General features: G+C 44.3%; 1 protein-coding gene across 2 annotated transcripts in view; it reads right to left on the bottom strand.

The window, feature by feature from the left end:
* Positions 1 to 588: 588 nt before the first annotated feature.
* NINJ2 (ninjurin 2) overlaps positions 589 to 27,394 on the bottom strand; it is a 48,658-nt gene continuing 21,852 nt past the window's right edge. Inside the window, exons 2-4 of one of the 2 annotated variants that reach the window (XM_063318815.1) lie at positions 3,917 to 4,148; positions 2,360 to 2,555; positions 589 to 1,507 (exon numbers count right to left, since the gene is read on the bottom strand). In XM_063318815.1, coding sequence (XP_063174885.1) covers positions 2,392 to 2,555; positions 3,917 to 4,148 — 396 coding nt within the window. In that variant the 3' untranslated portion in view covers positions 589 to 1,507; positions 2,360 to 2,391. The remainder of the gene's footprint in view (positions 1,508 to 2,359; positions 2,556 to 3,916; positions 4,149 to 27,394) is intronic. The other variant, XM_063318806.1, reaches the window with a different exon arrangement.

The raw sequence follows: 27,394 nt of genomic DNA, 5'->3' as shown, positions 1-27,394 counted from the left end.
CCTTACCTCCTTCACCAAACAGATCCCAGGCTGCGCTCAGCTCTGCGCATTTAAATTCTGCTAAATGCATAACTGGCGTTTTCCACCCTACTCTTTCTATGCAACTTTCCTTCAGCTGCAAAAAAACCTAACAACCCGCTGTCATTTGCAGGTACTGGCTGATGCTGGCCCGTAGCCTCACCCAGCAGGCTTTGTGGGCAAGGTCATTCAAACCCTCTCCAGAAAAAAGCACCACCCGTGACTTAAATAGAAGTCTGGTTCTGTAAAGTCAAATACAGAGTACAAATGAAATCTGCCCGTATCTGGTTTTTTTAAGCGTCAGAGATTCACAGTGGCTCCTGAAAACCAATATGTGGATGTTTTCATGACATTTCTTTCTCAGTGGTGGCAAGAGTATGCAAAATGAGAAATCCACGTTGAACTCTGATTCTGCCGTACCATGAAAAAAATCATTTAATAATCAGAAAAGCATGTCATCATTTAAATAGGCTTACACCAGGCTATTAAAATACCAATTTTTTAGCATGACTACAGAGTTGCAAAATTTAGGATCGAAAAATTTTACTCCTTCAAAAAAAATCTGAAAAATCATTAATTCAAACACTTTTTTTTTAAGGAAACAAATTGTTTCTAGTACAAAAGAATTCCCGCATTGTCAATATAAAAATGATATATTTAAAAACATTCATGTTAGTGATAAGACCTTAAATTATAATGGTGATTTTTTAATAAAGTCATACACTATGCACCTGTCATTTCTCATTGTGGCAATAAGCCTAGAGTGTTTCCTTGTGTATAATCTTCCTTCATTTTCTACTAAATATTGTCAGGCTATTCTGACGTTATTCCTTATAGGTCCCAGGTGATGACATCAGACCAAAATATCTATTTTCTGTCATTGTTAATTTTCCAATGCTGGAAATATGTGATTGTTTTCTTAACTGTGTCGCATTTAATTTTACTTTTAAACAACTAGGAAAACATTTGAACTGGTTTTAGCTACGTTGACATACGCGCACTTTCCTATCCTCCCATGAGAACTTTTTTTTGACTTTGAGAAACCCATTCTAATATTTGGGAGGTAAACTACTGGGTAGCACTGCTTTAAGTATAGCAACTTGTGCTTGAGACAAAAAAGCTGGACTTTTCTTGCATATTTAGCCTACAAAGTAAATCGTTTGGTCTTCTCTACAAAATGAGCCAATACTGAATATGTGAAGCAGGCAACTAAAAGAAGAGATGAGATTTACAGAACTGTGCTTTGAAATTGTGTGCCTGCTGCTTGTTCCTGCAGCTCTCTCTAGCAAAGTTTGCTCTAGCTTTGAAAGGCGAGGTTTTCACCCCTTCAGAACTGCAAAAGCATTACAGTAAGGGACCGGTATACCATGACACGCACACGGTTTTGAAAATTTTAACCCAGTTCTCCGGATTCGTCGATGGGCTCCTGCTGAGGTCAGTGAAAACGTAGAGGAGGAGAGCTTTCCCCGCCAGCCGCGCTGCTCAGATCCTGCAGGGAAGACAAGAAACACCAGGAAGGTCACGGCAGGCTCCTCCATGCTGCATGGGCAGAGAGGAGCAGTCACTCTGTACTGGGTCATTTGGCACCAGGGCCACCCTTACGGATGTGGGGTGCTGCTCTTCAGCACTCACACCCTTCTGGATCCCAAGCCAGCAGTGGTTTTATAGAGGCTTTTGGCCTTTGCATCCTGCCTATTGAGCTTTCTTGCCAGCTGTTGCCACAGTGTATTGCATTTAAACTATGTTTACGTGTCGTAGGTCACGTAAGCAAGAGATGTGAACTTTGCTTCTTGACCTGAAGGACTTTTGACCTAAGAACATGTCACTCCCTCGTTGACCTGACATGGGAACCCAAGCATTTGGTTGGACCCTTACTCACAAAACTCTTGAAAATGAGAGTTAGATTCTTAAAACAGCCCGGGCCAAGCCACACTGGCTGTTGTGAAGAGCTCCTTCACCCCCACCTCAACAGCACCTTCCTTTTCTTCTGCTCAGATAATGCTGCCATCTTTGGATACCTCGCAGAACGCACCTCATTTTCTTCTCTGAATTTAGCTCCCATCCACAACTGCTATCAGTATCTAGCATGAGGTCTGCAGCCTTCTGAAAACCACTTGCTGCTGATAAATCCCAGCAGTTGGGATGTTTGGTGTTCTTGCTTTAAAGACCGAGCAAGGAGAAATCCTCCTCCTCTGAGGGAATTTGTTCAATGGCCCCAGATGCTTGTGGGACAACAACATGCCTCTGGAAAGGCTTTGTTAATCTGTGCAGCTTTGCCTCCACCATGCAATGATGTTTTCTGAGACAGCGCTTCCAGGGGCTGGCAGTGATGGGAACTCACCCATTTCTTACCTGACTCCATTGCCCCGTGACTTAATAAGGTCGAAAATTCCTGGTAGGGTAGAGGCCAGTCTTCTGCACCCCAAAGGCTGTGATGAAGATGTTGAGGATGACCGTGATGAAGATGAGAGCTGTGGCAGCGTTGTTGAGTATATTCAGGCGGGGTTGCTTTGCAACATCATTCAGGTTCAAACGAGCTGTGTGATACAATACCAAAAAAAAGGGAGATTTGTAGCTTGGCTCCAAGTCCTCCAGCCCCTGCAAGCCTTCCCTGCCTGGCAAATGTCCATGATGCCCCTGGGCATGTGGCCACAGAGCTGGGGGAATAGTCCCAGGAACTTTACAGGGGCCACAGCTTGCCCCAGGACAACATGGGAGGACAGAGCAGAGGAAAGACATGGTTTTTTTATGTCATGTCATCATGTCTTTGTTTTGCCGTGGAGTTGCCATGGCCCTCCCATGGGCAAACCCTAAATAGCCAAATTACTGCTGCATGCTAGCCAGGCATGTGCCATGTGATTCGCCCCACTGCATGGCCATGGGACATGGCAAGGGAAGGCCGGGTGACATGGGCGACAAAGTCAGCAATGTCGTACTCGGGTTGGGAGGCCAGTTCCCCTTTGACACCCAGATCTCACATATGTGCTGACACAGCTATCAACACCCTCCTCGCCCCCAGACCGAGAGGTATCTGCATCCATGAGTGGGATCAGCCTTAGCTGATGGGCATTGATCAGTTCAGACACAGGAATGCGCCAGTTACTGGGGCCGTCTGGCCAATGAGCCATGGAAACGGCAGCCTTGTGGCTCCCTGCCTTCGGTTGTGGTCCCCTGTCCCCCTTCTCTTCGCAGCTGGCTCCAGCCACCGCAGCTGCCACTGGGAAAGGCTGTGCCATGTCAGGCAGGGGAAGGAACATGTCACAGGATTTCCTGTAACCTGTGATCCTGTGTCCCACATGAAAAAACACATAGGATATACAGGAAAAGACAGCATTCTGCAGACTTTAATACTGGGCATGTGTTGGAGGCTGAAATACAGCAACTCCTGTATCAGATGGAGCACTGGGCAAGCCTGTCTGAAATGCTGGTGTTAACATACTGTCTGTATGGCACTAGGAGAACTGTGGGATTGGTTAAATGTGAGGTTAATATAGGGAATATCTCTGCCTAAATTGTTATGTTAGGTCTCAGCTTGAGTGAGGCGAAAGATACAGCTAAAATGTAGTATCTGCAGGAGCTGCACGAAGGGGCACATTACAGGATGGGCAGCAAGGGGCCCGAAACCCAGCTCTCTCCCTACAACAGGGATTCAGCAGTGGGAAAGTGAAGGAAGAGTAGTGCTCAGAGCTTTTGTGCAAGAGAAAAAACCAACCCCCTCCCCACTTTGAAGAGCAGTAACACAGAGCTCCCCACTGCCCGCGTCGAGCTCTCTTCAAACATCCTACAGCCCTGGCTGGGGCCAGGGGAAATGGTTCAGGGGAAGAGGCTTCTCCTTCTCACTCCCATGTCGGCCAAACAACACCCTACAAGGGTGCACGTGCCTTGGCGGCCTCCTTACCCGTGATGATGAGGAGAATCCCGATCATCACCTGGAAGAAGAGGGAGATGCTGATGAGCACGATGAGGGTGGTGTAGTACTGGAAGGAAGTCCCCTGCTCCAGCACCGCTTTGAGCTGCGTGACATTCGCCATGAAGAGCGCCACGTCCAGCATGCTCTCCGCCACGCTCTTCTTTGTCGCATAGTGGTTGATGTTCATCGGCCCATTAATCCGGAGATGAGGATTCACGCCCTGGGGAGACAGGAGAAACTGCATGAACTGGTAACAATTGCTAAGCCAACAGACCCATCCATGTCGAACGGGCTGCTGCCTCCCCATGGGGTTTATCTAGAAAGCCGGGGAAAGAGTCAAAGTTGCGTGTTTTAAAGGTGTTGAGAGCATCCAGTTTCCCCTCACACTCACCTCGTGATATTAATAGGCACGAGATATTTGCAGTGATCAAGAGCTCAGCAAGGTTAGAAAAATACTGAGTATTTTTGTGAAAAACAAGCTTGTTCAGAGTTACAATAATATAGATTATCCATAGCTAGGGATTTTGAAAGGAATATTAAATTCTCTTCCTTCAGGGCACAGACAGGCCTCAAACTTAGAAGGGATCAGAGTGAGATCTTCTCTTTGGGTCGGGTGTTCAAAGGACTGTCAGTGGCTAGGCTTTGTATCTCCTCTGAACATTTTTTGCTGGCTACTGTCTTAGATAAGATGCCAGAGCAGATGAGACAATCCACATTTTTGTTTCTGAAACCAGGGGCACTATTTCTTCAAAATATCAGGCACTGAAGTGCACCAAGATGAGGGGTGGGATCCATCACACCTAACTTTAACTAATCATTCAGGCACATTTTTTGTCAGTGGAAAGAAATAGGTATTTACAAGGGGTAAATCACCTGGTTGCCCTTAATCTAATTACAGCGGTGGGTCATTTGGCTGCTTTTAGCCAGCCACCTTTTCTCTATCTTGTTAAGTGAGTTCCCCTGTTAGCTGTTTTGACCCAAATGATGGAAAAAAAAAGATAGAAAAGGTTGTTCTCAATTCACCCAGAGTGTCATGAGCTGGTAATAAACCACCAGTAAAGGCAACAATTACAAAAGATTTGGATATATTTGCAGCAAGCTATGATCTTCTTTCTAAAAAAGGAAGAAAAACAACACTTCCACATAGCAGATAGGCTTCAGCTCTGGGTAATCAGCCTCTTGTCAGCTGGAGTGAAGACCAGCAGCCTTGCCCTCAGCGCTGTCTGATGGATAACCCTTTAAATTTGGGTATAAGGAGCATGTGTGAGCCTGAGGTAGCCTTTTTTACCAGATGGAGTACAAAATATAACCTTTCCTCTGTGCTTCAGGTATGATACAGAAGGTTTATGGCTACTGCTTCGTGCTGCTGTCTCTGGTTTCTCTGTGCATCCATGGGCAATAGTGGCTTTCTCTGTTCCAGGGTGGGAGCGGGAATAAAGCCAGTGATCGTGGGAGAGTGCTGCATGTGGTTGTGTGTCTGATACTGAAATATTGGGGCTGAATTTTGGAAGGGGTTGTGCCAGTAATCCTCTTCATGTGAGAAAGATGCGTAGTAAAAAGCAGGCAGGCAGGACTGTGTCCAGTTTGAGCTATTGGTGAGCTGTGATCCCTAATAAGGGGCTGGCTTGGGGTAGGAGAGTGCTTTTGGGGATTTTTTTTTTTTTTAATAGCTTAAAACATGTAATTCTTGGGGTTTCTAACAGTAAAGTCACTGTGGTTAAGAGGCTTCTTTTAAAAAGCGTGTAATTTCTTGCTGTGGAAGGTAGAAGTTAAAAGATACTGGAAGGAGATAAAAGTAGAAGTCTAGAGAGCCGGTAAGGACTCAAAGGCAGTGCGTAGGGGTTCAGGACTTCTTAAACATTACTGTCTGGGGTAGAAGAGAATTATCTTGCATCTCAGGGAGAGGAGGCCAGCAAAAAGTCTGATCCTGGGAACGCATCTAAAAAACCTAGATTTAGGTACTGCCCCTTCTCAGCTGGCTTAAAAGCGTGTGATCCTGTTGCAACAGAGTGGTACCCATACCAAGTGGTGCAAGGTTTGAAATATGACCCCTTTCAAGTGGTTTTTGTCCTTATTCCTGAAGAGTCAGCCCTCGTCCCAGCAGCATCACAAGGCTGGGCATTGATTGTTTATCTGTGTGTAATGATGAGTTAAGGGTGCCAGAACAAAGACGCTGTACAAACAAGACAGAGCTTTTGTTAGATAAGCGACTGGTACAAGGAGGCTGAGACATCTGTTCCCGGTTGCTTATGTGAGACAAATAAAGCAAGTCAGGAGCTCCTGTTGAATGAAAACACAACCTCCTCCACCTGGCGTGTGAGTGCTCTTTTACCTGGAGGGCAGAGCTGCAATTTACCGAGCTCTGTGTCCCAGATGATCAGGCAATGAAAATAGACAGCTTTCACAGGGGCTTTTCTCATCTGGGTGAGCGCAATGGCATGTTCCCCTGTCTGGGACGTGATACCACAGGCAGGGGATGGCCACCGCTCTCTGATGAGGAGTCATAGGATCTGGGAAAACCTTGCACTGAGCAATGAAAAACTGTGATTCCTGTTTCAAAGTTCTGTCAGCGCAGGCTTAGTAGATTCACAAAGGCAGCCAAAATGTTACTGGATGATGAAAGCTGGACGCAAAGCTTTCAGTTAGGCAGCTAAAAAACATCAACCTGCAGGAACCCCTGTGACACAGGAGCCCCTGTGCCACCAGCTGAAGTTAGAGAAATCCAGCTCCTCTGTTGATTTGGCCCTTACGGAGTATTCTGCCTAGTCCAGCAGCTATGAATGCAAGCCTGAGGCCTCAAACAACATGAGGCTTAAACAAACCAGGAGTCTTCACAGATCTGGCAATTCGATGAATGCAAGATGGCTTTGCTTGGGATGCCTGGTGCCGTAGCTCTCACCAGCTAACCGCTGCATCTGTGGGGTGTGAACGCGTGGCTGTGACTTGTTTTTTGAGCTGCCACGATACATCCAGTTTTTTTCAAAATGACACCATTTCTGGTTCTGCTTTGTCTTAAAGTTCCATCCTGTAAACTGCTGTGTCTCAGGAGCTGATTCACAAGCAGCTCTGGTTTCCCTGCAGCAGGACTGCCTGCACAGCTGTAGGGGGTTACGTGGGATCACCGGGGAGATTAAATAACTCCATTTTGGCAAACAGAGCCCTAAGTCAAGTCCAGACCATACCTGAAGGCTCATCAAAGTGATTTATGTCATCAGGCTAGAGCTGGTGCCTTTCCAGTCACTTTGAAGAGTGGGAATCACTGCCTTTTCTTCTCCATGTTGCGACAAAGAGAGGAAACCTGGGCCTGGCAGTCAGACACCAAGTTCATCTTGCAAGCTTTGTTGCACAGCCAGCATGTCTGCTGGAAAACAGCACCTACCAGTATGCAGTGCTTTCCCAAGACAGGGATGTATCGTTATTGCCCGCTTCTTAAGGGTAGGGAAATTAGGACTTGAAAAAAGTAAAGCCCAGTCACACAACAACACTGGCTGAACTGGTGCTGGAGCTCGGCTCCCCTGTCCCGTTCCCGGATGTTTTGGCTTTCCATATGAGACAGCCTCTTTCCCTGCAAAGACTCTGCTGGCTTCAGCCTGACCTCAGGCAAATCCCCTTTCTGCTTCCTTTTGCGTAAACGTGGCACAGCGATACGGATCACTACAGGGGCTGAGCGAGGCACCCGTCTACATTTCATAAGTCAGAGGCTTTATTCTTACTCAAAGCACCCCCACCCCCAAATATTTAACTCTCACCTCTACTGTTGTTTTTATTTTTTGTATGAATTCTTAGAGAAAGAAGGATGAATATCACCACAAGTACGGAATTATTTTTATTTTTTTCTCCCCTCCCTCTTTTTAAACTCGATCTCTGGTTTTGCTGCAGGGAGCTGGCAGGTCCCAGGGCCTGTGAAACCTGGCTCTGGCACCAGAGGGCATGCTGAGCTCCACAGCTCACTGAAGCCACCTGAAAAATTTCCACTGAAATTAGTTTTCGAGGGAAATTCTTTGCTTTTCAGTGTGCCTTTATTTTTACAAGAAATAGCTACTTTCCTCTGAAAACTTTTGGAGGGGGTTCATCGAAATATTTCTTTCGAAAGCTTGCAGATTTTAGGCCGAGGGGAGCATAGAGCTTTCTTAAAGCTACTTGGATCATTTCTACAAAATCTACAGTTTCCCTTGTATTTTTCAGGGCACAAAAAAAAAAATAAATTACAGAGCAGATCTAATTGCAAATCTGTGGGTTTTGTGACCCTATCCCCAGGGGAGAACAGCCTGAAAGAGACAGTGGGACAGCATGAGGCTTGCAAGTACAAGAACGATAATCCTCTTCATGGGAGCGCTCTGGCAGAGGGGGGTGTCTGAGGAGAAACTCTATTATTGGCCATTAGTTCCAAGGGAAATGCTGGAAGAGGCCAAAGAAAACAGAGACGTGAATGCAGGCCCTGCGCTCAGAGGGGTAGGTGCAGGGACGCCCGCCATGGGGATCCCGGCCGATGAACAGCCAGCCCCACACAGGCGAACACGCGCACGCACACACACACACACGGCATCAGGCACCGGGGAAAATCCAGAGTGTTTTTCCACGGTGTTTGCCAGTTGGCGGCTTTAGAAGCACTTTGTAAACATCAGTGGGTGAAGGTTAAAGCACACAGAGAGTCATCATCTTGCGAGGCAGGAGAGGAGCACAGTTCCCTTTCTGCAGGCAGAAAGCAGGGAGATTAAAGGCTCTGCTCTCAATCAATACTGCTGCTCTTAAGTGTACGGTTATTAGCTACTCTGCTTTTCCAGAGAAACTCACTTCCCTGCAGCTCCTGGCCGCTTCGGGGTGAAGGCAGCCAATTTTAATACTTTTTGGCCTAGGTGCCACGCCGAGGCAGAGACGGTGGCAGGGGCAGGGTGACAGCAGCGATTACCAGATGTCTGCTACTCCCCCGCCCCCCGGCGGGTGGGACTCCCCTCGCGGAGCCGTACGTGCCAGCCGGCAGGCGAGGAAGCGGGATGGTGCATGGCCGCACGTGCGCGAGGGAAGGGACACGCCGGGAACGCTTTGGTCAATACCAACTGCGTTGCGAACTGTGGGAGGTTTCTCCTCCAGCTTGGCACAACGGCAAGCGTCTTGGCTGCCTTCCACCGACGAAAGTAATAGTAAACCTCGCCATGGATGCTGCCGGCAAAAGGAAAAGTGAGTGTTCAGGGCCAGTCCCCTTCTTCGGCCTCTGTGGAGGCTGTCAGCTAGTCCAGTTGTGCTTAGGGTTTTTTCCTTTTAATATAGCCATCTGTTCTGCTCGGCAGGGGTTCTGTTCAGAGCCAAATGGTTCTGTTGCCTTCAATTCACATTGGATAAATCCCAGAAAATAAATCAGGGATGCTTTCCTGGTATCTCAGGCTCTCCCATGCATGGGAGTGGTCCTGATGGAGATCTTTTTCTGACGTGTTCCTACACTTCTGCTCAGCGTAACAGAGGGCTCACTGACACCAATTGTTTGGATCAGAGCTCTCCAACCAAAAAGTAACTTCCAGGAGCTGAGGGCCAGCACCTCTTCAGAAGTGGAAGCCTAGGCAAATGGCAGGCACAGATCCTGTGTGCTTGCAAAGCGCTGTTCGTGTTCTCTGCTTTCACCAAACTCCCACTCTCCACTTGCTTTATCCACCTCCTGTGTCTTGTTTCCCACCCGCAAGCAAATTTGGTGAGGTCTCTTGGGCAGAGATGTCACTGCGGTGCAGCACTCAGGACCCTCATCCTTGAGCTAAGGGGTGCCCAGTTAGGACACTACTATTGATAAAGGGACGAAAGCGCGGTTGGGTGAAGCTGCCAGCAGAGCATCTCTCGTTTACCCAGCTGAAAGGCTGGCCTCACATCCCCCCTTGCAGCTCCCTGAAATGAGGACACACAGGAGCAGGAGACTAACGGCAAAACCTAACGCAAGGTAGAGCTGAAGGGTTGGAAGCGGGTAGGGAAGCCGGGCAGTCCCCGTGCTGTGGCTGTCAGGGAGAGCAGAGGAGCGGGGGTAAGTCGCGAGGTAGCAGAGCCCCACGAGATCCGGGGCACCTCTCCTCACCCTTGCCCTCCAGCCAACATTGCAGTCGACTTCTGCTTCCCAGCTGGCTGTGGCACTCACAGCCTGCAGAGACCTGCTTGTCGCATCAAGCATACATCCTCTGCTCTCCACTTCTCCCTTTCTATGCTCCTTCTTGTCTCCTATTCATCCTGAAGACCCTCTCTGCCCCCATCTGCATCTTCTGTTCGGCTCCTCCTCTCTCCTTTCATCCTCTGTCGGTTCTCTCCTTCTCCATCCTTTTCTCACCCTGTGCCTTTCACCTTGTCTGTCTTTCACGTTTTTTCCTGCTATCGAGCTTTTCCCTTCCTTCATGCATCCCCTTCCTTGGGTTGTTGTCTTTTTTTCTTTTCTTTTTTCTCTCCCCACCCTTTTCCCCCTTTGGCACTCTGTGCTGCTGTATGGTGAGTTTCTTGAATCCGTTTGCTCTGTTATGCTGCTCACGGCTTCCTGTGCTACAGGGCAGCATAAATTATGTATCGCTCAAATAACTGTCTTACCAAATCTATATTAAACTCCCTCGTTAAGTGTATTTATGATACTGAATTGAAGGGATCCAGGAATCGACTGGCAGGCTGCAGGACTGAGCTGGAATAGAAGATAACTTTTCTTTTCCAGGTAGCTGGGAGGAGGAAGAGGCAGAAAGGGCGGTCACACTGGTGGAAGAACCTCCGTCCATAGCTTGGGAGCAGTTAGTGGGTTTGGGGGCTCAAGAACTGCTTGGCACCAGCAATTACAATATGCTGATGCATGATCTCTGATTGTTGAACAGAAGCAATTGGGTGTGTATGGGGGGGGGGGCGGGCAGACGACAGCTCTTTGAATGTATGGAATTGGGAGTGCACTCAAAAGGATTAGTGGGAACAATTATTTCCAAAGCCAGGATATAGAAGCTGGAGCCAATTCAAGTCACTAGTGTTTAGCACCCAGAGCAGTTTTATCCTGGTGGTTGCAGGGGGAGGAAGCAAGAGAAAGACTCAAAACAGCTTTACAAGAAAAAATTAAAAGTAGGTTAGCAGAGAAAATGTGTTTATAAAAAATGGAAGAGCAGCCGGGAGGCACAACAGTAACTACTGCATTGTGCTTACAAAGCTAAACACGTTAAGATGAATAAATCCCCAAGCTGGATGGCTTATGGCCCAAAATATTAAGAAAAGCTGGGCCTGATTGCATGCTGCTGCCAGATCCAAAGAGCAAATGTGTTCACATAAATCATTTTAATACAAAACATTCCAAAAGCAAGGTCCTAAATCTAACTCCTTCCAAGTCTAAGGGTGTCCTTAGACATCCAATGCTGAGGATCAGGTTGATTTCTAAAACCTAGGGAACACAGTAACAGCTGTAGTAGATCATACCAAAGGTCCAGCTCCCCTGTGACTGTGGTTTGTAGCAGATGTGTAGGGTAAAAAAAAAAAAAAAAAAAAAAAAAAATATATCTATCTTGGAATGGGACAAGCATATAGCAATGGTCCCTTGTACTCTGTTCACCCAGTGAACCTGCAACTCTGTATACAGAACCATCCCAGCTCTGGTCTGATGTCGCTTTTCATGTACGGAAGCCCAAGGTTAATTTGTCATTTGCGGTGTGGCTTGGGCATCCTATTTGCTCTCTCTGGATCTTGGTTTCCCCATCTGTAAAATAATGAGAATGCTCACATAGGTGATATCTAGGAAGGGAGCTAGCTAAGATCTACTGTCAATATATGCCTGTGTTGTGTATATAATACACAAGAACTGAATTCATTATGCAGGTAAGCCGCTGAAGCTGATGAAATTAGGTAGGTGATTTTCTTATTCCCGGGGGCTTTGCATCGTGCAGTGTTTCCCCGGTAAACATCACTCTAAGGCGCTGGAGTTCAGGTTCATCTGCAGGTTTTGACAGGTGTGTGCCCCCTGGTCACCCTCTGAGTGCTCAGGGCTCTCCATAGAAGGGAAGCTGTGAGAGTGCGGGTGGGAAGAGCGGAGAACATGACTGAGGGTTTCCACAGAGGCACGGCTCATGAAATCGCATCCACAAACAGTGGAACTCGGGCGTTTTGGTCACTCTATTATTTATAAGGTCTTTCATCCACAAAGCATTTTTTCCAGTTTCACGTGTACTGACATTCAGTGTCTTTGTCCTGTGGGTCAGCATCTGTCTCCTACTGCAGTGCCCACCAGCATCTCCAAACAGGCCCTGCTGATTTAGTCTCACCTGCGTGCATAGTATTCTCTTTCTTCAAAAACTGCCAGGCTTAGATTCCTTCTTTGCCAGGAAATGGAGCCAATCTCTGGATCTAAAAAGGCTGAATCTGCTGATTTTGTTGAGAACTGGCACCCTCTGAGTCTTGTCAGTTTGCAGCTGAGCATCTGGCCTCGTGCCACCAGGAGAGGTAAAAAAAAAATAGGTGCTGTTGCTGATCTGAACTTTCATAAATCCTTAATCCCGATTGTTTATATGGGTGGTTTTTTCAAGGCTGGCCAAACTAGGTATTGAATACAGAAACTGGCAAGGTAGTAACTGGAGTTACAGGGGCAGATACTTGTAGTCAGCAATAGACTTCAAGATAGGGAAGTCTGCAGAGCGGCATCTCGGGTCTGTGCTAGGCTGCTTGGGAATGTCAGGCTTAGAAACAACATCAGCTGTCGCTGGAAAGACTTTTAAACACACTAGGAGTGCTCTAACAAATGGCTGTTGCATTTTAACATGAGAAAATGCAAAGTGATGCATGGCTATGGCTGTTCAGATTCAATTAGCGTTAACGCCCTTCCATTAAGCTCTGGCTTGCGGGGCTGCCTCTTGCTTGGGAGCCTGCTGTGCCAAGGAAGAGCCCTTGCCAGGGCTGGGGCGATGGGTAACCTAGAGAGGATGTGAGGTGCCACGCTTGAGAGGAGCATGGCTGCAGTCTCCGCAGCGTGCGTGGGAGCACCTCTGAGGATGTCCATGGCGTCTCTCTGAGCCTGGCTGAAGAACTGTCCTGTGTGTTTGCTGTGGGTTTGGTATTGCTTTGTGTGGGGTGAATACATTAACATTTCTGCTTGTGGCTTGGTTATTGTCTGACTGAGGCTATTGCTCCTGTTCTTGGATTGATTATGGCAAGTCATTTAGCTATGCTTTAGAGGGTTTCACTGCTGCTGTGGCTAAAAAGGACAAGAATGGGTTTGTGTGGGTAAAGGCACTTCTAGGAGTTGTAGGGGTCTGAGCTTGGCTCTCAGCTGTTGCGTAATGTCTGTCTTTGGATCCTTGGTAAAAATGGGGATAAAACTATTCCAATTCTTATTCAATAAGAGCTTTCCAGCACCCAAAAATGCCTCCTTTTGTGTGTGTGTGTGTGTGTACAGCAGCTAGCACAATGGAGCTCTGGTCTCAGTCAGAGGGTCTCAGTCCTAACTCTACTAGAGATAAAAGGTGGAAGGTTCCTCAAAATTTAACTGAATTTTAATAGGATTAATTGCTAGCTTGTGCAGAGTAGAATCATAGAATCATAGAATCTTCATGGTTGGAAAGGACCTTGGAGATCATCGAGTCCAACCATACATTTACACATGTAACTATTACCAGTGTTTTAATAAGTGAACCAGCTGAGGAGCCAAAACACGTGATCAGGCCAGTGACCGGTGTCCTGCCTTTGAGTCTTTTGCTTTTGCTACAAAGCTTCACCTACCTTTCAGCAGTTATGGGTGGCTACCAGCAACTAGAAGCACTATTTTTTTCATTACAAGATATGAAAGTAGCTGATTTCTAAAGTACCCAATATGGGGCATTTCCTTTTCCTGCACTTGCTGTGTCAGCCCTTCAAGGTGTATATTCAAGCTTCTTAATTGAGCATGGATTCACTAGCTTAAATTTCATTTATTCGTTGCGTGGCAAAACATTAAGCAATTGTTTAGGCATGCATTGCTTCAAAAAGGGTCAGTATGAAGCAAGACTGAATCAAGAAGGTACTTGAAACAAATTCCCACTAGGGAAGGCATCTGTTTTTCACCTGTATTTTATGGACCATTGGAGATGTCTGCTTCTTAGGCATCCTCAAAAGGCGGCTGAGAGAAGTGAGCTCACGTGTTCAAGAGGTGTCTTACATATATAAGTGACATCTCTGAAGTGGTCTGCCGCTCTGCTGGGAAACATTTATAAGTTCAGAGTTTTAAAGCAGTGGAAAACACTGAGTGAAATCCCTTGGAGAGGCCTAGAGGTATTACCTTCTAAGCAGCTAAGGTCAATCTCTTGCCGCTCTGAAGCCTGTGAGCAGGTAAAGTGTTGAATAAAATGGCTCTTTGCTCCGCTCATCTTCTGGAAAAAAACCTGTCGCTGTAGAGCAAGTCAGGAAGGAGATATGCCCTGCTTCTGCAGTTGAGGTATGTCCCACAAGGAGGGAAAGCTATTATTTTCTGATTTAAGTGACACCCAGACAGCACATCACACATGGGTATCCTGTTACGACAGGCACAAATAAACTTGCTTAGGAGCACTCAGGCAGCCCGCAATAGAAGTAACCCAGAATTTGATCTAGTTTTCTGAGAGATGCAGCGTTTCCTCCCTTCCTTCAGACTGCAGCTTGCTGAGTCCTTGCCCACTGTTGGAACCAAATAATCCCACCCTTCAGCTCCTCCTCTCCGATCTTCCGCTTTCATTGGCACACCTAGTGTCTTTTGTTTGAGGGGACGCAGACATTGTTCTGGGGACTATATTGCAAAGGAAGCGCTCAGGCTTCTCTGCAGTCTTGCTGCTGTTAGCTGAAGTTACATGAATCTGAACGAACAGGAAAATCCAGACAGGGTCAGGGTGAGTTTTGTGCCAGAACCTGTTTTTTTGGCCATATGTGACAGAAACCTGAAGCAGCCAGAACCTTGAGGTGGAATCGCCTCGCGTCAAAAGGTGGGAAAATAAAAAAGCCTCTAGTCTGTAAAACAGGAGTTATGAGAACAGTCTATTAAACTAAAAAAAGGGTAATTCTTTAATTAAAGAAATGGTGGGGCGAGACATTAAATTTTAAAACAGAGTGTCTTTGCATGGTGAGTCTATTCCTTCAGTCTTGGTTTCCTTCCCAGCGACTTCCCTGGCATACCTGTGTGTGTAATGCTGCTGGTCTCCTTAAGGGCCCCTGGAGAGCCTTCTCCCTGATGCTTGCTGGGTTACTCGCGCTCTTGCCCCTGCATAGCCCTGTGGTGTGTGCTCTGGGTGCCCTTTGCCCTCTTCTAGACTTCTGATGGCCAAGGGAATAACAGCTGGCATAGGGCAAACGGGCAGCCGTCCTCCCACACAATCCCCAAGGAGGGAAGTGTCCCGGCCCTGCCCTTTTTTACTGAAGCATGCAACTTACAGTCCCTGTACAGTAAATTGGATGCAACCAAGCAAAGCAGTTATGCCGTCTGCTGTAATTAGTGTTACTGGAACTGTATTCTGGAAGAAACTAGGCCTGTGCAAGACCCAGCTCCCCACCCAAGCTCACGTACCAGCCTACGTGACCCGTCCCCACGTGGAAAGGCAGCAGCACTGGGCTCTGTGGGGTATTCTCGTGTCCCGTGCAAGTCCCTGGAGGCAGCTGCTTCAGCAGGCTGACCCTGACAGTGGGAGAGAGTGAAGGAGTTGGGGGCAGCAAAAAGATTGCTAGGAGCAATTTTTATTTTTTTTAATTTTTTTTCCTTGGTGCAGATTTTTCCAAACCACACAGACCCAATGAGTTCTCACACAGAGGGTCCAAGCTCTGTGACTAAGCCCTGCAGAAGCTGAACTCTTGTAGGGGACCCAGCATTCCCAGGCAAGGTGTTGTCACTAGAGAACACTGGGGCCCAGGGACACAGCTAACTCGGTCACCAAGGGAGCCCTTCCTAAGTTCAGAACAAAGGAAAGATCCAACACGGCACCCTTACAAAACCCTCGGTACAGGAGGAAAATCTGAAATCAGCATATCTAGTGTCGTGGTGCTTTATATGGGTTTAACAACTTGAGGCATGTGAGTTGGGAAACTTTGACTGTATTGTTCCTATTAATAATTTAATTGAAAGTTGGGCCAAGGCCCTGCCTTAGGATGTACGGTAAAGCTCAGGGAGGAGGTTTAAGGTGGTTATAGAGTGGAAGGTTTTCCTTGGTAATTAGAAATATTAGGTTTGGCTTTCCCTTGTCTTCCTGGAGGAATTTCAAGGGTGGGGTCATCCTGTTGATTGGGTTTATAGCTTGCTATGTTGACAGAAGGATTCAAAGGATGAGGTTGTTTTTTCCTTTTTCTTTCCATCCTTCAGTGCAGCTTGATGGTGTTGCAACAGCCACAGTAAATTCAGGGCAGTGATATAGTGTGCTATAAAAAATGGCCATCGGTATATCCGTACATTAAACATAAATCGTGAATTACTGTTGGGCAGAGATCAGAAGTGAAACAGCTTGTGGCCAGTAATATCTCACATTTCTGAAAAATGGTACTGGGACTTCCCTGTCCAACTTCCAATGAGTTCAATGAAAGTTAAACACTTAAAACACTTATCTTTGGCCGTTTCAGCTCAAGTTCACAGTATTAAATTAAATCGTACTCCAACAGTGTGGCTCTGGGTGCATCTCCATTAAGATACTTTATAAGATCAAAGTGGCAGAATTGAAGTGCCAGGATCAGGGGTTTTTTTATAATAGTAGGTAACAGGCCTGTTCCTGGAATAAGTAGTCAATGTGTTAATTTTAGTTAACCAATGGTTAACTGGAATAAGTAGTCAATGTTAAACTGAGATCACCAAGTCACTGGCACAACAGAAGAACTAGATGAGAAAATCATCAACTTGCATTTCAACTAGAGGATACTGGAGAGGGTAAGGCGAAATCATACGTTTCAGGAGAAATCAATTAAAATGAGGAGGATGAGGCACACAGGAATTCAACAGAAGAGGAAAGGACCTCTGCAGCTTTTGCTCTTTATTTAGGAGTTAGTTGCTTTGTGTTGGTCTCTGAGACGGAGTGGGGAGGGCTATTGCCCCACTGCCCTCCATGTTAGGGGGCTGCAGAGTTTTGTCTCCCTCTGACGGCTGCTCCAGCTGTGGCATCACAGCTGCCTCCGCCTTCGTGCCTTGCCGAGTTCAGAAGCTCAGCTTCGAGGTCTCATGTCCCGTGTTACAGCCGTCACATCTACATCAGTGTGCCTTCCTAACAGCTGGCCTCTGCTCTCAGGATTTACTGGGAGGAGGGTGGCAGGAGAAACGGCCGAATTAGATGAGACAACCAGCAGGTGGTGCTCAGTTGTAAATGCAAAGGGTTGCTCGATTGTTAAGATGGTAGCAAGAATTTTTTTCAGTGCAGTCGGTTATCCTACACCTCTGCTAATATGCTAGCATTTTTTTTCTAGTGGCTTATGAATTTAGATATAATGATGACTCAAAGGGGTTATATGCTACCTAGATAGAGTCCTAAGTTATGAAGTATTGCAAAAGTGTGTTGTATAATTTGGAAACTTCTCTGACCAGCTGCAAAGTAGGGATTGAAATCTAAGGGTAAAGAGTTCAGGAAGCATAATTGTTTGAGCTTTAAAGATGCCTGATATAACTTATCTAAGATAAAGTGCTGTGGGAATCCACACAGTAAAAGACATATGCAGCAACTGTACAGCGCACTCTCCCTCCTTTTTCCTCTATTAACCACCTCTTTTAGAGTTCATTTTGTGCTTTTATGTTGTGTTAAAATAATACACAAGACCCTGGACTAAGTTGTGACTGGAAGATTATAGTGAGTAACGTTTACAACAAAGCTCAGGAAGGGAGCTCTGTAAAAAGAGCTACTTCAGAAGTCGGTCATGCATGTAAAGCTGGCTCTTATTAAATTTGATATATTTTTTTTAATGGTTGCTGTAGCCCTAGATTGTATATTCTTTTGAATATTGAATACCAACCACCTGACACACATTATTCCAATAAAATTTCTCTTCAGTCAAAACTGTCTCTCCTGCTTTAACACTACATACCCTGAATGTCAATAGTAGCCTTTTGAAGTGTTAAATTTCTCTTCCTTGCACCACAGGAAGGGACACTGAAGTCGAGCTTGGAGAAGTATTATGTTTTGGGCTCAGTTCCTCATACAGCTGTTGCTGTGGCTGTTCAGTTTTATGTAAAAGCAATACTAAAGGACAGATTAGATAGTGTTTTAGAAATAAAACTGGCCGTGGCCCAAATCCCGTGCAACCCCATTTACTCATAGCGCACAGAATGCAAGCGAGCATAGCCTTAATCTTCCTGTTTCAGTTTTTAAAACAATGATTTAGAGCAATCATGCTCTGAAGGGAGTGTTCCTGTATATCCTTAAATGGTGAAGGTCTATCGGTCTCAAATCTGGCAGGAGAAGGAACATACACCATCACTTTCTACCCCAAGACACAGCCAACAAAGCTTAGAGAACAGTACCTCAAAAATAGACGGTTTAAGCATCCCAGAGAATGGGGTTTGGTGATTCCAAAAGTGTTGAGGGCTTGCTATAGATGATTGAATAAAATGGATTAGTGAGTATTCATTGGCTACCAAAAAAGCTCATGTGGCTGAAGTCGCGCTTGTGAGGGCTCTGCAAACAGCCCGCATGTGTGGGGAGGAAGCTCAGATTGCTGATTCCTGTCTTGGTAGTGGAGACAAGGTGTCCTGTACGGGTTTGTCTCCAATCACAGCGGTAGAGCACATCAGGCCTTGTTGTTAGCCATCCAGTCTAGTGTTCCGTCTCAGCCTCATGGAAGCGATAACTGATTTATAAATCCTCTGCTTCAAAATTAATAGTGGTCTCTGCTAACCATTAAGCTAAGTGCTGTTCCTTTTAATGAGCCTAACAGGGCTGGAACTTCTAGTATAACCAGTGGGAACTTCTCAGCCACAGTAGTTTGCTTAGGCAGCCGTTCCAGGCAACAGCGCGGCAAAATGCTGCTCTCCAAAAATTATACTGTCTGAGGCCTTTCTAGTCACTTGAAAGGAGGTGGATGGAAATAAACGCTGAGGTCCATTATGCTGATATATCTAAAGTGTCACAGGAAGCGCTTTGCATCAGGGAAGCCAAAGCAACATTTAAGCAAATTTTGGCTGCAACCAGCTTCAGCCAGGGACCTGTTTGACATGTACCTGACTCGATGGCCAGTTGTGTCCCTGTTGAAAGCTGTGGGGAAGAAAGCTTCTGCTGACCTCCTGGGGGGAAATAGAAGCAGGCAGTGCCGGGGTGTGGGTGTCTGTCCAAGGGCACTGATTAATAACTCCTATTGGCTTTGGTGGATTTGGCACGCGCTCAGTATTTCTGCAAGTCAGACTGGGTTTACGTGCATTTAAGGCAATCTTTTCTAGTGTAATTAATTCATTAAGAAAGATGCATTTAATTAGGCTGCAGAAATAAATTAAGACAATCGGAGCCCAATTCAACGGAAGCTGTGCTTGCTTTGACAACCAAAACATTGTCTTTGAAACCGTTTCCTGTGAATTAATCTCATGAAGGAGTTTCTCTGTTAAGTATCCTTGCTGACAGCAGAACTGTCAATTGGGGAAGAGTGCTACATCAGTACATTGGAAAAAACAAAACAAAACAAAACAAAAAACCAAACAAAAACACCACCCAAAAAAAAGCCCCAAACCAAAAAACCCGTGAGATTAGAGAAATCTAAAACCATAACCTGGTCACTTGGATGCACCTCATAGTTACAGGAAGTTTAGTTAGTGATGTCTAAAATTGATGTCTAAAATTATAGAAGCAACTATGGATGCTCAAACTGAATGTGAAATTAGCATTGCTGACAAGCCAAGAGAACTCAGATGGACATCCAGATCTGTCACAGAGGTTGCATCACTCAGATGCGTCATATCTTAATGCAGAAAGTGAGATGAAAAATGCTAACTGTGGCCAGGAAGAAATTCAGGAATGGTCATTGTCTCTAGCTCTGCTGTCAGGTCTACTCCAGCTGCTGATACGGCACCTGCACTTTTGAATTTGTATTCTCTTATCACTGACGCACTCGAGGGTTTGGCAGGTGATTCATGTACACTGATTCACAATTCATCCTGGGTGATGTTTGCAGCAAAAGGTATTATCTTTGGCGTTGTATACATGGGGGGGGGGGCAGTAAAAAACACCACCCATGATCAGATTCTTCCCTCGCATAAATCCTCTTCACTGTGACCTACACACTCTGCCTGTGAAGTTGGAATCGAGATTTTGTTCTGGCAATTTACATGCCATCATCTCTCACTTATCTCTGGGTGGTTTACTCAGGTTACGGATTAACTGAGCAATCATTTGGCAACACCCTGCTCTCTGCTTCTTCCAGTCCAACTTGGTACAGCTGCATGACGCTATGCGGGGCTGCACAGACTTACTGACTTGGCTCGGTGCTAATTTAGGAATCTCCGCTGCCCGCTGTCTGCTGTATTGCTGAGCTTTGCGTTTCTCCTTTATACCTTTAGTGCTTGCTCGCACAGCCTGGACACAGCAATGCCCTACTACAGCAAAACATCAGTTATAACAGTTACCTAGAAAATCATGACCTAACTGTATCAGCAAACAGATTTTTTTTTATATACTTTTTTTTTATTTTGTGGGAAGCCTATCGAGGTCAGAAAATCCCAGCAGCTCTTCCCTTTTCAGTTACTTTTGATGGAGGAACTGTGGACTGACTGCACAGGAGGAGGAAATGGCCTGCAATAATCATCGCCTCTCAATCCAAGGACTCCCAAGACCAAACCCAACAAAGCATCTCAGCAGTTCTCAGAGTGCCAGCACAGTTGGTGGTTTTGAAATGCCACAAGAGCCATGCTGGGGCATCGTCCCTATTTTCTTACAGACACCAGAATGAGAGCCACAGGCATCTCTGAAGGGCCTGGAATGTCCAAGTACCAAATGCACTAGTTCTGGAGTTTACATTTTTTGTGCAGGGGGATTGTCGCAGAAGTGGCGTTACTGTCCTGTTCTAAGCCTTGAGCTTCTGTGGGACTTATACGTGAAGGCTCAGGGCCACAGCCAGACTTCACTGGCATTAATGGAACATGTAATTGATTTTGTGGTGAGGTAAAAAGATGCATCCTGCAACCTTGTGAATAAAGAAAGGCCTGTTCATTTAATGAGGCAGGATTCAGATGCACACAGTCCTGGAGCACCTCAGAATGATCAGCCACTTTCCCAAAGCCAGCTTACACTATCATTCTGAATGTTTACCTTCACAGTACAAACAAAAAAGAGGTGTATTTATTGACAGGGTAAACAGGTACACTTCTCTCCAAAGAAACCAGTCGGGTTAGTCAGCCTGGGTGTTGACAAGAGATGGAAGGAAATCATTAAAAGAGACTGCATAGTAGGTATGATAATTAGCCATGTGGTTGGTACCAGACAATAGAGGCTTATGCAGAGCCTAGGGAATGGGGAGAGATAATTTTACCTTTCCAAACAGGAGGGCATCAAGCTGTGCTTCCCTGCCTGGGAAGTAGGTCAAGAGGAAGTGCACTTTCAATTCATATTCATCTCATAATTATTTCACGTACTGAAAAACAGCATTTCTGTCAAGGGGAAGATGCCTCTGTGGCTAGTCTTATGGAAGAACAATCCTCCACTCAAAGCAACAGCATGCATATTTGACGCTTTCAGCATCAGTGCCCATCAGCAACTGCCTTCCACATGAACTCTCATTGCACTTCTGCTGTTAGTCCTGACCTTGCCAAGCTTCACAGTCTCCAGACACCGCCACCAGTGGATCTGGAGTGCTAGATCCTAGCATGAGAGTGTGCTGCTTTACATTTGCCAATGGGATTCAAATCAAGACGTGATATGCTGTTGCTGCTGGTACTAAAGCCAATTGTCACCTTTCACTGGCACTATTGGAGAAGCAAATCCAATGGTCATGGCAAAGCATTTGTATAAGGATGCGTATGTCAAACAGGAGACTTTTAGAAATGTCTCTCTTTGAGTCTTAAGAGCGGAAAAGCGAGTACTTGTAACATGCATTTGCTTATTTTCATATGTAAGAGAGAATAACTTAAGTTGGAAAGGACCTTTGAAGGCTATCTGGTCCAACCCTGTGCTCCAAGCTAGGCCAATTGTGAAGGTACCCGAAGTTGCTTGGGTCATATCACTAAAGTGTTAAATGGATGAAGTGTCCAAAACCTCTCCGAGCAACCATTGAATGTTTGACTGCTGTCATAGAGGCTTTTTTTTTCCTTAGCAATCTCAAAGGTGTGTTTTAAAGATGGATGTCAAAGGTTAAGTAAGGATAAATCTACATTTGTCTAGGTAGAGAACAAGCGTTGTATAGTCAGCTACAGTACCTGTTCTTGTTTTTTTGGTATATAAGAACCACTTCTGAAGTAGAAGAGAGCCTTTCCCAGCAAAACCAAAATCAAATACTTGTGTTTAAAGTAAATTTTCCCATGATTAGAAGAATGTGTAAAGCAACAGCGAAAGAAAAAAAAAAAAAAGCCAAGCAACAGCGTCTTAAAGAATGATGACAACATGGTGGCTCTAATTTAGCATTCAACTATAGAGAAATGTAAACATAAGACTAAATACTGCCACCCCAATTTGACAAATCTTCTGTTCTATGTTGAAAAACAATGTATGTAGGATGTGAAATACTGCCGTTAGAAAGCACATTGCTTTCAAGCTGCAGTGTGCAATTTCCACATATGCCACTGAGTAATGTTTCTCAAAAAAAAAAAAAAAGAAAAAAGAAATGACCTAATTCTAAAAAAGTATTGCCAATAGCACAGAAAACCAAATCTGCTGCACCAAGTTGTATATCTTCCAGATCTTTTTCTGTAGTAAAATATTTAGTAGCTAGTTCTATTCTCTGCCCCAGATAAACCATTTGTTTTCATAAAACTTTCTTGGTTTCACCATAACTGAGAAATAGTTGCAGTATTATTTCATCATCATGTTTTCAAGATAACTAAATCGAACACTGGTGGAGATAGGACACTATGGGGTTGATTTTAGTCCAGAAAGTTGAGACTAATCCTTTATGTTAATTTTTGCCAGCTAAGGAAGCCAGTAAAGTCGGAAATTTCTGAACCTCTTCTTACCCAAACTTCAAAACGAGCTAATATGAGGAGGCTGATTTGGTGGAAAAAACCCACTTTTTTGCTCCTCTACTGGAATCACTTTCTCCCTAATACTATACAAAACATAAAACTTGGCCCTTGCATCGGTTTTATTGCCTGAAGTAACAGTATAACTGCAGACATGCCCGGGATGAATCAGTCTTTTCTTAAGGTTAACAATTGTCATTTTCCCACTGACAGACCCCTGACTTCTGCATACCCCAAATCCCTGATTTCCCCCTGCTGTATTCTTATTTCTTCTCTGCTGCCAGCCATCTTTACCTGTTTTCTGCTATAACTATTTTATTTTCCTCACTAATAGCAGGACTAAAATCAAGTAAGTAGCGATAATGTTGCAGCAAACTTTGTACAATGTTTATTAGCAAGACTGTTTTCCCAAAACTTTTTTCTTTTTTTCCCCTTCCTTCTGATTGCAGTACATCTGATTTAAGAAAAACCAAACCAAAACAAAACAAAAACAACAAAAAAAAACCCAACAGAAAAGCTATTTAGGAGTTGTGTTTATACATGGTTGGATGCTTTTCTTGTTATGAGGGTATACTTACCCTCAAACAAAAAAAAGTCTACCAAGAATTAGCTTTATATTCATAGCACATCTTCGCTAAATCAACGCTCAATTGTAATCAAGACTCTAGTCTCATAATCATTAGCTCTTTCAGTTCTAGTAAACTTCTTTATCATCAGGAACATTTGCTCTTTGCTTCCTTATAATTCTCAAATGGCAGCATTTAACAGGAAGGAAGAGCATCAACTAGATAACTTCATTCATCTGTTCTGTTCTTAGTTTTTTGGGTGTGCTTCACACATTTTGCATCCTTCACCAAGGTAGTCCAAAAAAGGCAAGCTAATGGAAGCTCACTCCCCTGTCCAACACAGCTCACTAACAGCACATCTAATCATCATTACTGTTGTTTAAGCACAAGCTTCTGAAAGATTTAATAGGAGTGAGTAAGTAAGTACTCAGTATTTTAGTGCTCCTTTGAACTTCTAGTCTTTTTAATCTAACTTTCCCAGTAGCCTCTCATTTCTTTGCTAATAGTGCCTAACAGAGTTCCAATAATTTTCAAGCTGAGTAGACCTGGTTAATTCCTAGAAAAGTGACTGCCAGGGCAAGCCTAGTAACTTCTGCTAATGACTAAGTAATCAGACTAAATTAGAACAGGAACTGAACCCTACTCCAGTATATTCTGAAGAGGCATTGAAAATAATCACCTTTTTTTCTTGTTAGTATGTTAAGCCAAGAGTTTTCCATCCTGCTTCTAACATGCCCAAGCAGAGACACAAGATTTACTTTCTATTCTGTTTACTAGATCTCTGTCTAGTCATATATTTGGTGCTCCTAAGTGGCTTATTTCACAAAGCGACACGGAAAATGATGAATGAAGGTGGTTGGGAAGAGAAATTTGGACAGAAGTAGTGAGAATTAGACAGGAAAATGTGAATGAAAACTGGAAATTATTCTAGGAAAGTTTGCTAGATGACTGAAAACCACAATTTCATAATTGTGAATAACGACATCTTTGGTTAGCGGCACCTCCTTATTAAGTGAGGAAGTAAAGGCAGCTATTAAAAATATATCAAATAAATGGAGAAGAGGAGAAGAAAGAGGAAGGAGGCAGCAATTATGTAAATTGGAGACTGTGGAAATATAAAGAGGGGAAAGACTTGAGAGGGAGCAAAAGAAACCTCTATCTCACAGCCTAAGGACAGTCAGGCATTTTAAAGGATAACAGCAATAAAATAATTCCTAACGATAGTATAGCCCACTTGCTAGCAGATGGTGAAAGTCTTAATGACTCAGGAAAGGCAGAAATACTCAATAGTTCTCTTTTGTGTTTAGAAAGAAGCAAGATGATGTAATCAGGCATCATGGGAATGCAGAAGTACCTTCCAAGCCTGCCAAGTAACTATGAAAGATGATAACAGCAACCATAAAGTATTAAAAAGTAAAACACAGCGTGCTTAGGTAGCACCAGATAAGCAAGGGAGTTGTGTGAAGTGCATAGCCTTGTCTTGCTAACTTGTCTTTGAGTAATAAGGAAACTTTCGAGTCTAGAGGAGAGTTAACTCAAGGAAGAGCAAAGCAAGATGTCCTGGATAATCCTGGCCCAGCTTTTTTGATAGTAGGTGGCAAATATTGAGAAAGCTTGATATGGGATTCAACTAGTAGAGGAGGAAAGAGAACATACCATATTGTGCCCAGTATAAAGTGAGATTTGGATTTTTTGGCGTTATTTTTCATTTCAGAAAATATTATTTGAAAATATCCATTATGTTATATGATACCCTGCCAGGCCTATTGCCCTTTACAGCCCTATATCAGCCCCAGTGATGTGTTCTGGTGGCTAGAATTAGTTGGTGCTATAGCTGTATTTGGCACAGGTATTGAGTGCTAGAGCTGGAACCATCCAAACTAGGACCAATGTGTTGACTGCTGCTGAGACAGTTCAGCATTTTTATCTGTGTTAATTCTTAAGCCCAAAGTTGGCTTAAAACAAGTGTTACAAAAGACCCTTGCAAGCCTGTAGAATAGAATATGTGAGAGTTAACCTGTGGTGGAAGGCAGGTGGGCCGTGAGGCAACAAATATGGCTAAGGGAGCATGTAAGTAATATAATTATTTTTTTTTTATAAAAATTTATTCATTTTTATTTTTGGAGATAGGGAAGGCAAGAGGACATCATTTAACTTCATTCGAGGCCAGGCTTGATGAGGCTCTGAGCAATCTGATCTAGTTAAAGATGTCCCTGCTTACTGCTGGGGGGTTGGACTAGATGACCTTTAAGGGTCTCTTCCAACCCAACATATTCTATGAACTTGATGTGTTACAAAGTGAAACCAGCCTCAGTTGAACCGATATGGGTAACGATTCTAATCAACATGGTCATATGCCAGGTAGCTTTGTCAGGCCAGTTTGCATTGGTTCGGCATGAAATAATAGATAAAGGTAACTGTAATCAGTTTCATATCTATTCTTTGTATTAGTTGCTAGGTACAATATGAGTGAAGTACATCTTATGAGCATTAAGAACCATAAAACTGGAAGGCAGTGATTTGGAAATGGATTTAAGGGTCCTAATGGAAACAGAGCTGAACATGAGCTTGCTGTGGGACATGGCAGTTCTACAGCCATGCTCCTGTCATCACTGTGTTCATAAGATTCATTAGTTTAATATCAGAATAACATGAGAAACTCTCTCACAGCTGAGAAACCCATAAAATCTGGAGAGTGCATAGGAAAAGAGCCATACAAATTATGCAAATACTAAAAAATGCCTTACAATGGGAACCTGAAAGAGCTCCAGCTGTCCTCCTTAAAAGAAGACTTGGTTCAGACTTAATAAGTAGCACAGAGTCTAGCTGGTACTAAACCAACTTTGCGTTATTGCTGGAGAAAGCACATTAAAAACCCTATAAAAGGAAGCTGAATCAAGGTAAATTTAAATTAGAAATGAAGACAGAGGGATAACTTGCCAAGAGAGAGGGGTAAATTCTCCGTCTCTTGAAACTTTTAAATCAAGATGTGACACCTTATACGCTCTAGTCAAATACCAGTTGCTGGATTCAGTACAGAGGCAGCAAGGTGATTCAGCATCAGCCTTACACAGAAGGTGACACTAAATAATTCAGTGATCCCCAAGGACACATGAGTATCTGTTACTCTTCCTAAACTTTTGAAATGTATTGCTCTACGCTGGTAAACTTGAGTCTGCTTTGGTGCTGTTGTAGCAGTTACTCTATCTATTATGCTGGGTGTAGAGATAAACTTCTTAGCTTAATCAAGTAATCTATGTAACATTTTTGTTCCAACAGCTCTGTGGGATCAGGATGCTGATGCCAAAAAGTGTAAATTTAAGAGATTCCAAACCTAAAGGGTACTCATAAGGACCTTGCCATGTGATGATGATAAAGTACATTTCTCTTAGTACTGGATTTTTTTTTTTAAGGAAGCTGTATTTTCCCTGAAGTTACTTCTCTGCTTTTGCTTAGCTTCCTGTCAGAGAATAGCACACATTCTAAAATCTCTCCCGTATATCTGTATCTTTTCTTATTTCCTCTCTACAAATAATCTAGTGTGACTTGAAAAGACAATAAATTGCAGCGTCAAATAGCCAGTGAAGGCGGTGTATCATTTGGATCCAGTTATGTTTTGACTTCAAAAGTTTCTTGTATTGAATTGATTCACCTAGCTTTAATGAAATCTCAAAGATGTAAATGGTTGGTCAGTGGGATTATACAAGGCTTAAGTAGATTTACGTCCCTTGAAAAGGCTGTGGAACTTTACTAATGCTATTGCAGTTGCATGACAAGCTGGATGGGTATTGAACAACCTGAAGGATCTTCCTGTTTTGTCTTTCCCTGTAATGGTTACTTTGACAGAATGCAACTATGGAACAG

The sequence above is a fragment of the Chroicocephalus ridibundus genome, chromosome 1, assembly GCF_963924245.1.
Source record: "Chroicocephalus ridibundus chromosome 1, bChrRid1.1, whole genome shotgun sequence".
NCBI classification, from domain to species: domain Eukaryota; kingdom Metazoa; phylum Chordata; class Aves; order Charadriiformes; family Laridae; genus Chroicocephalus; species Chroicocephalus ridibundus.
This window is presented reverse-complemented; position numbering and strand designations above follow the sequence as displayed.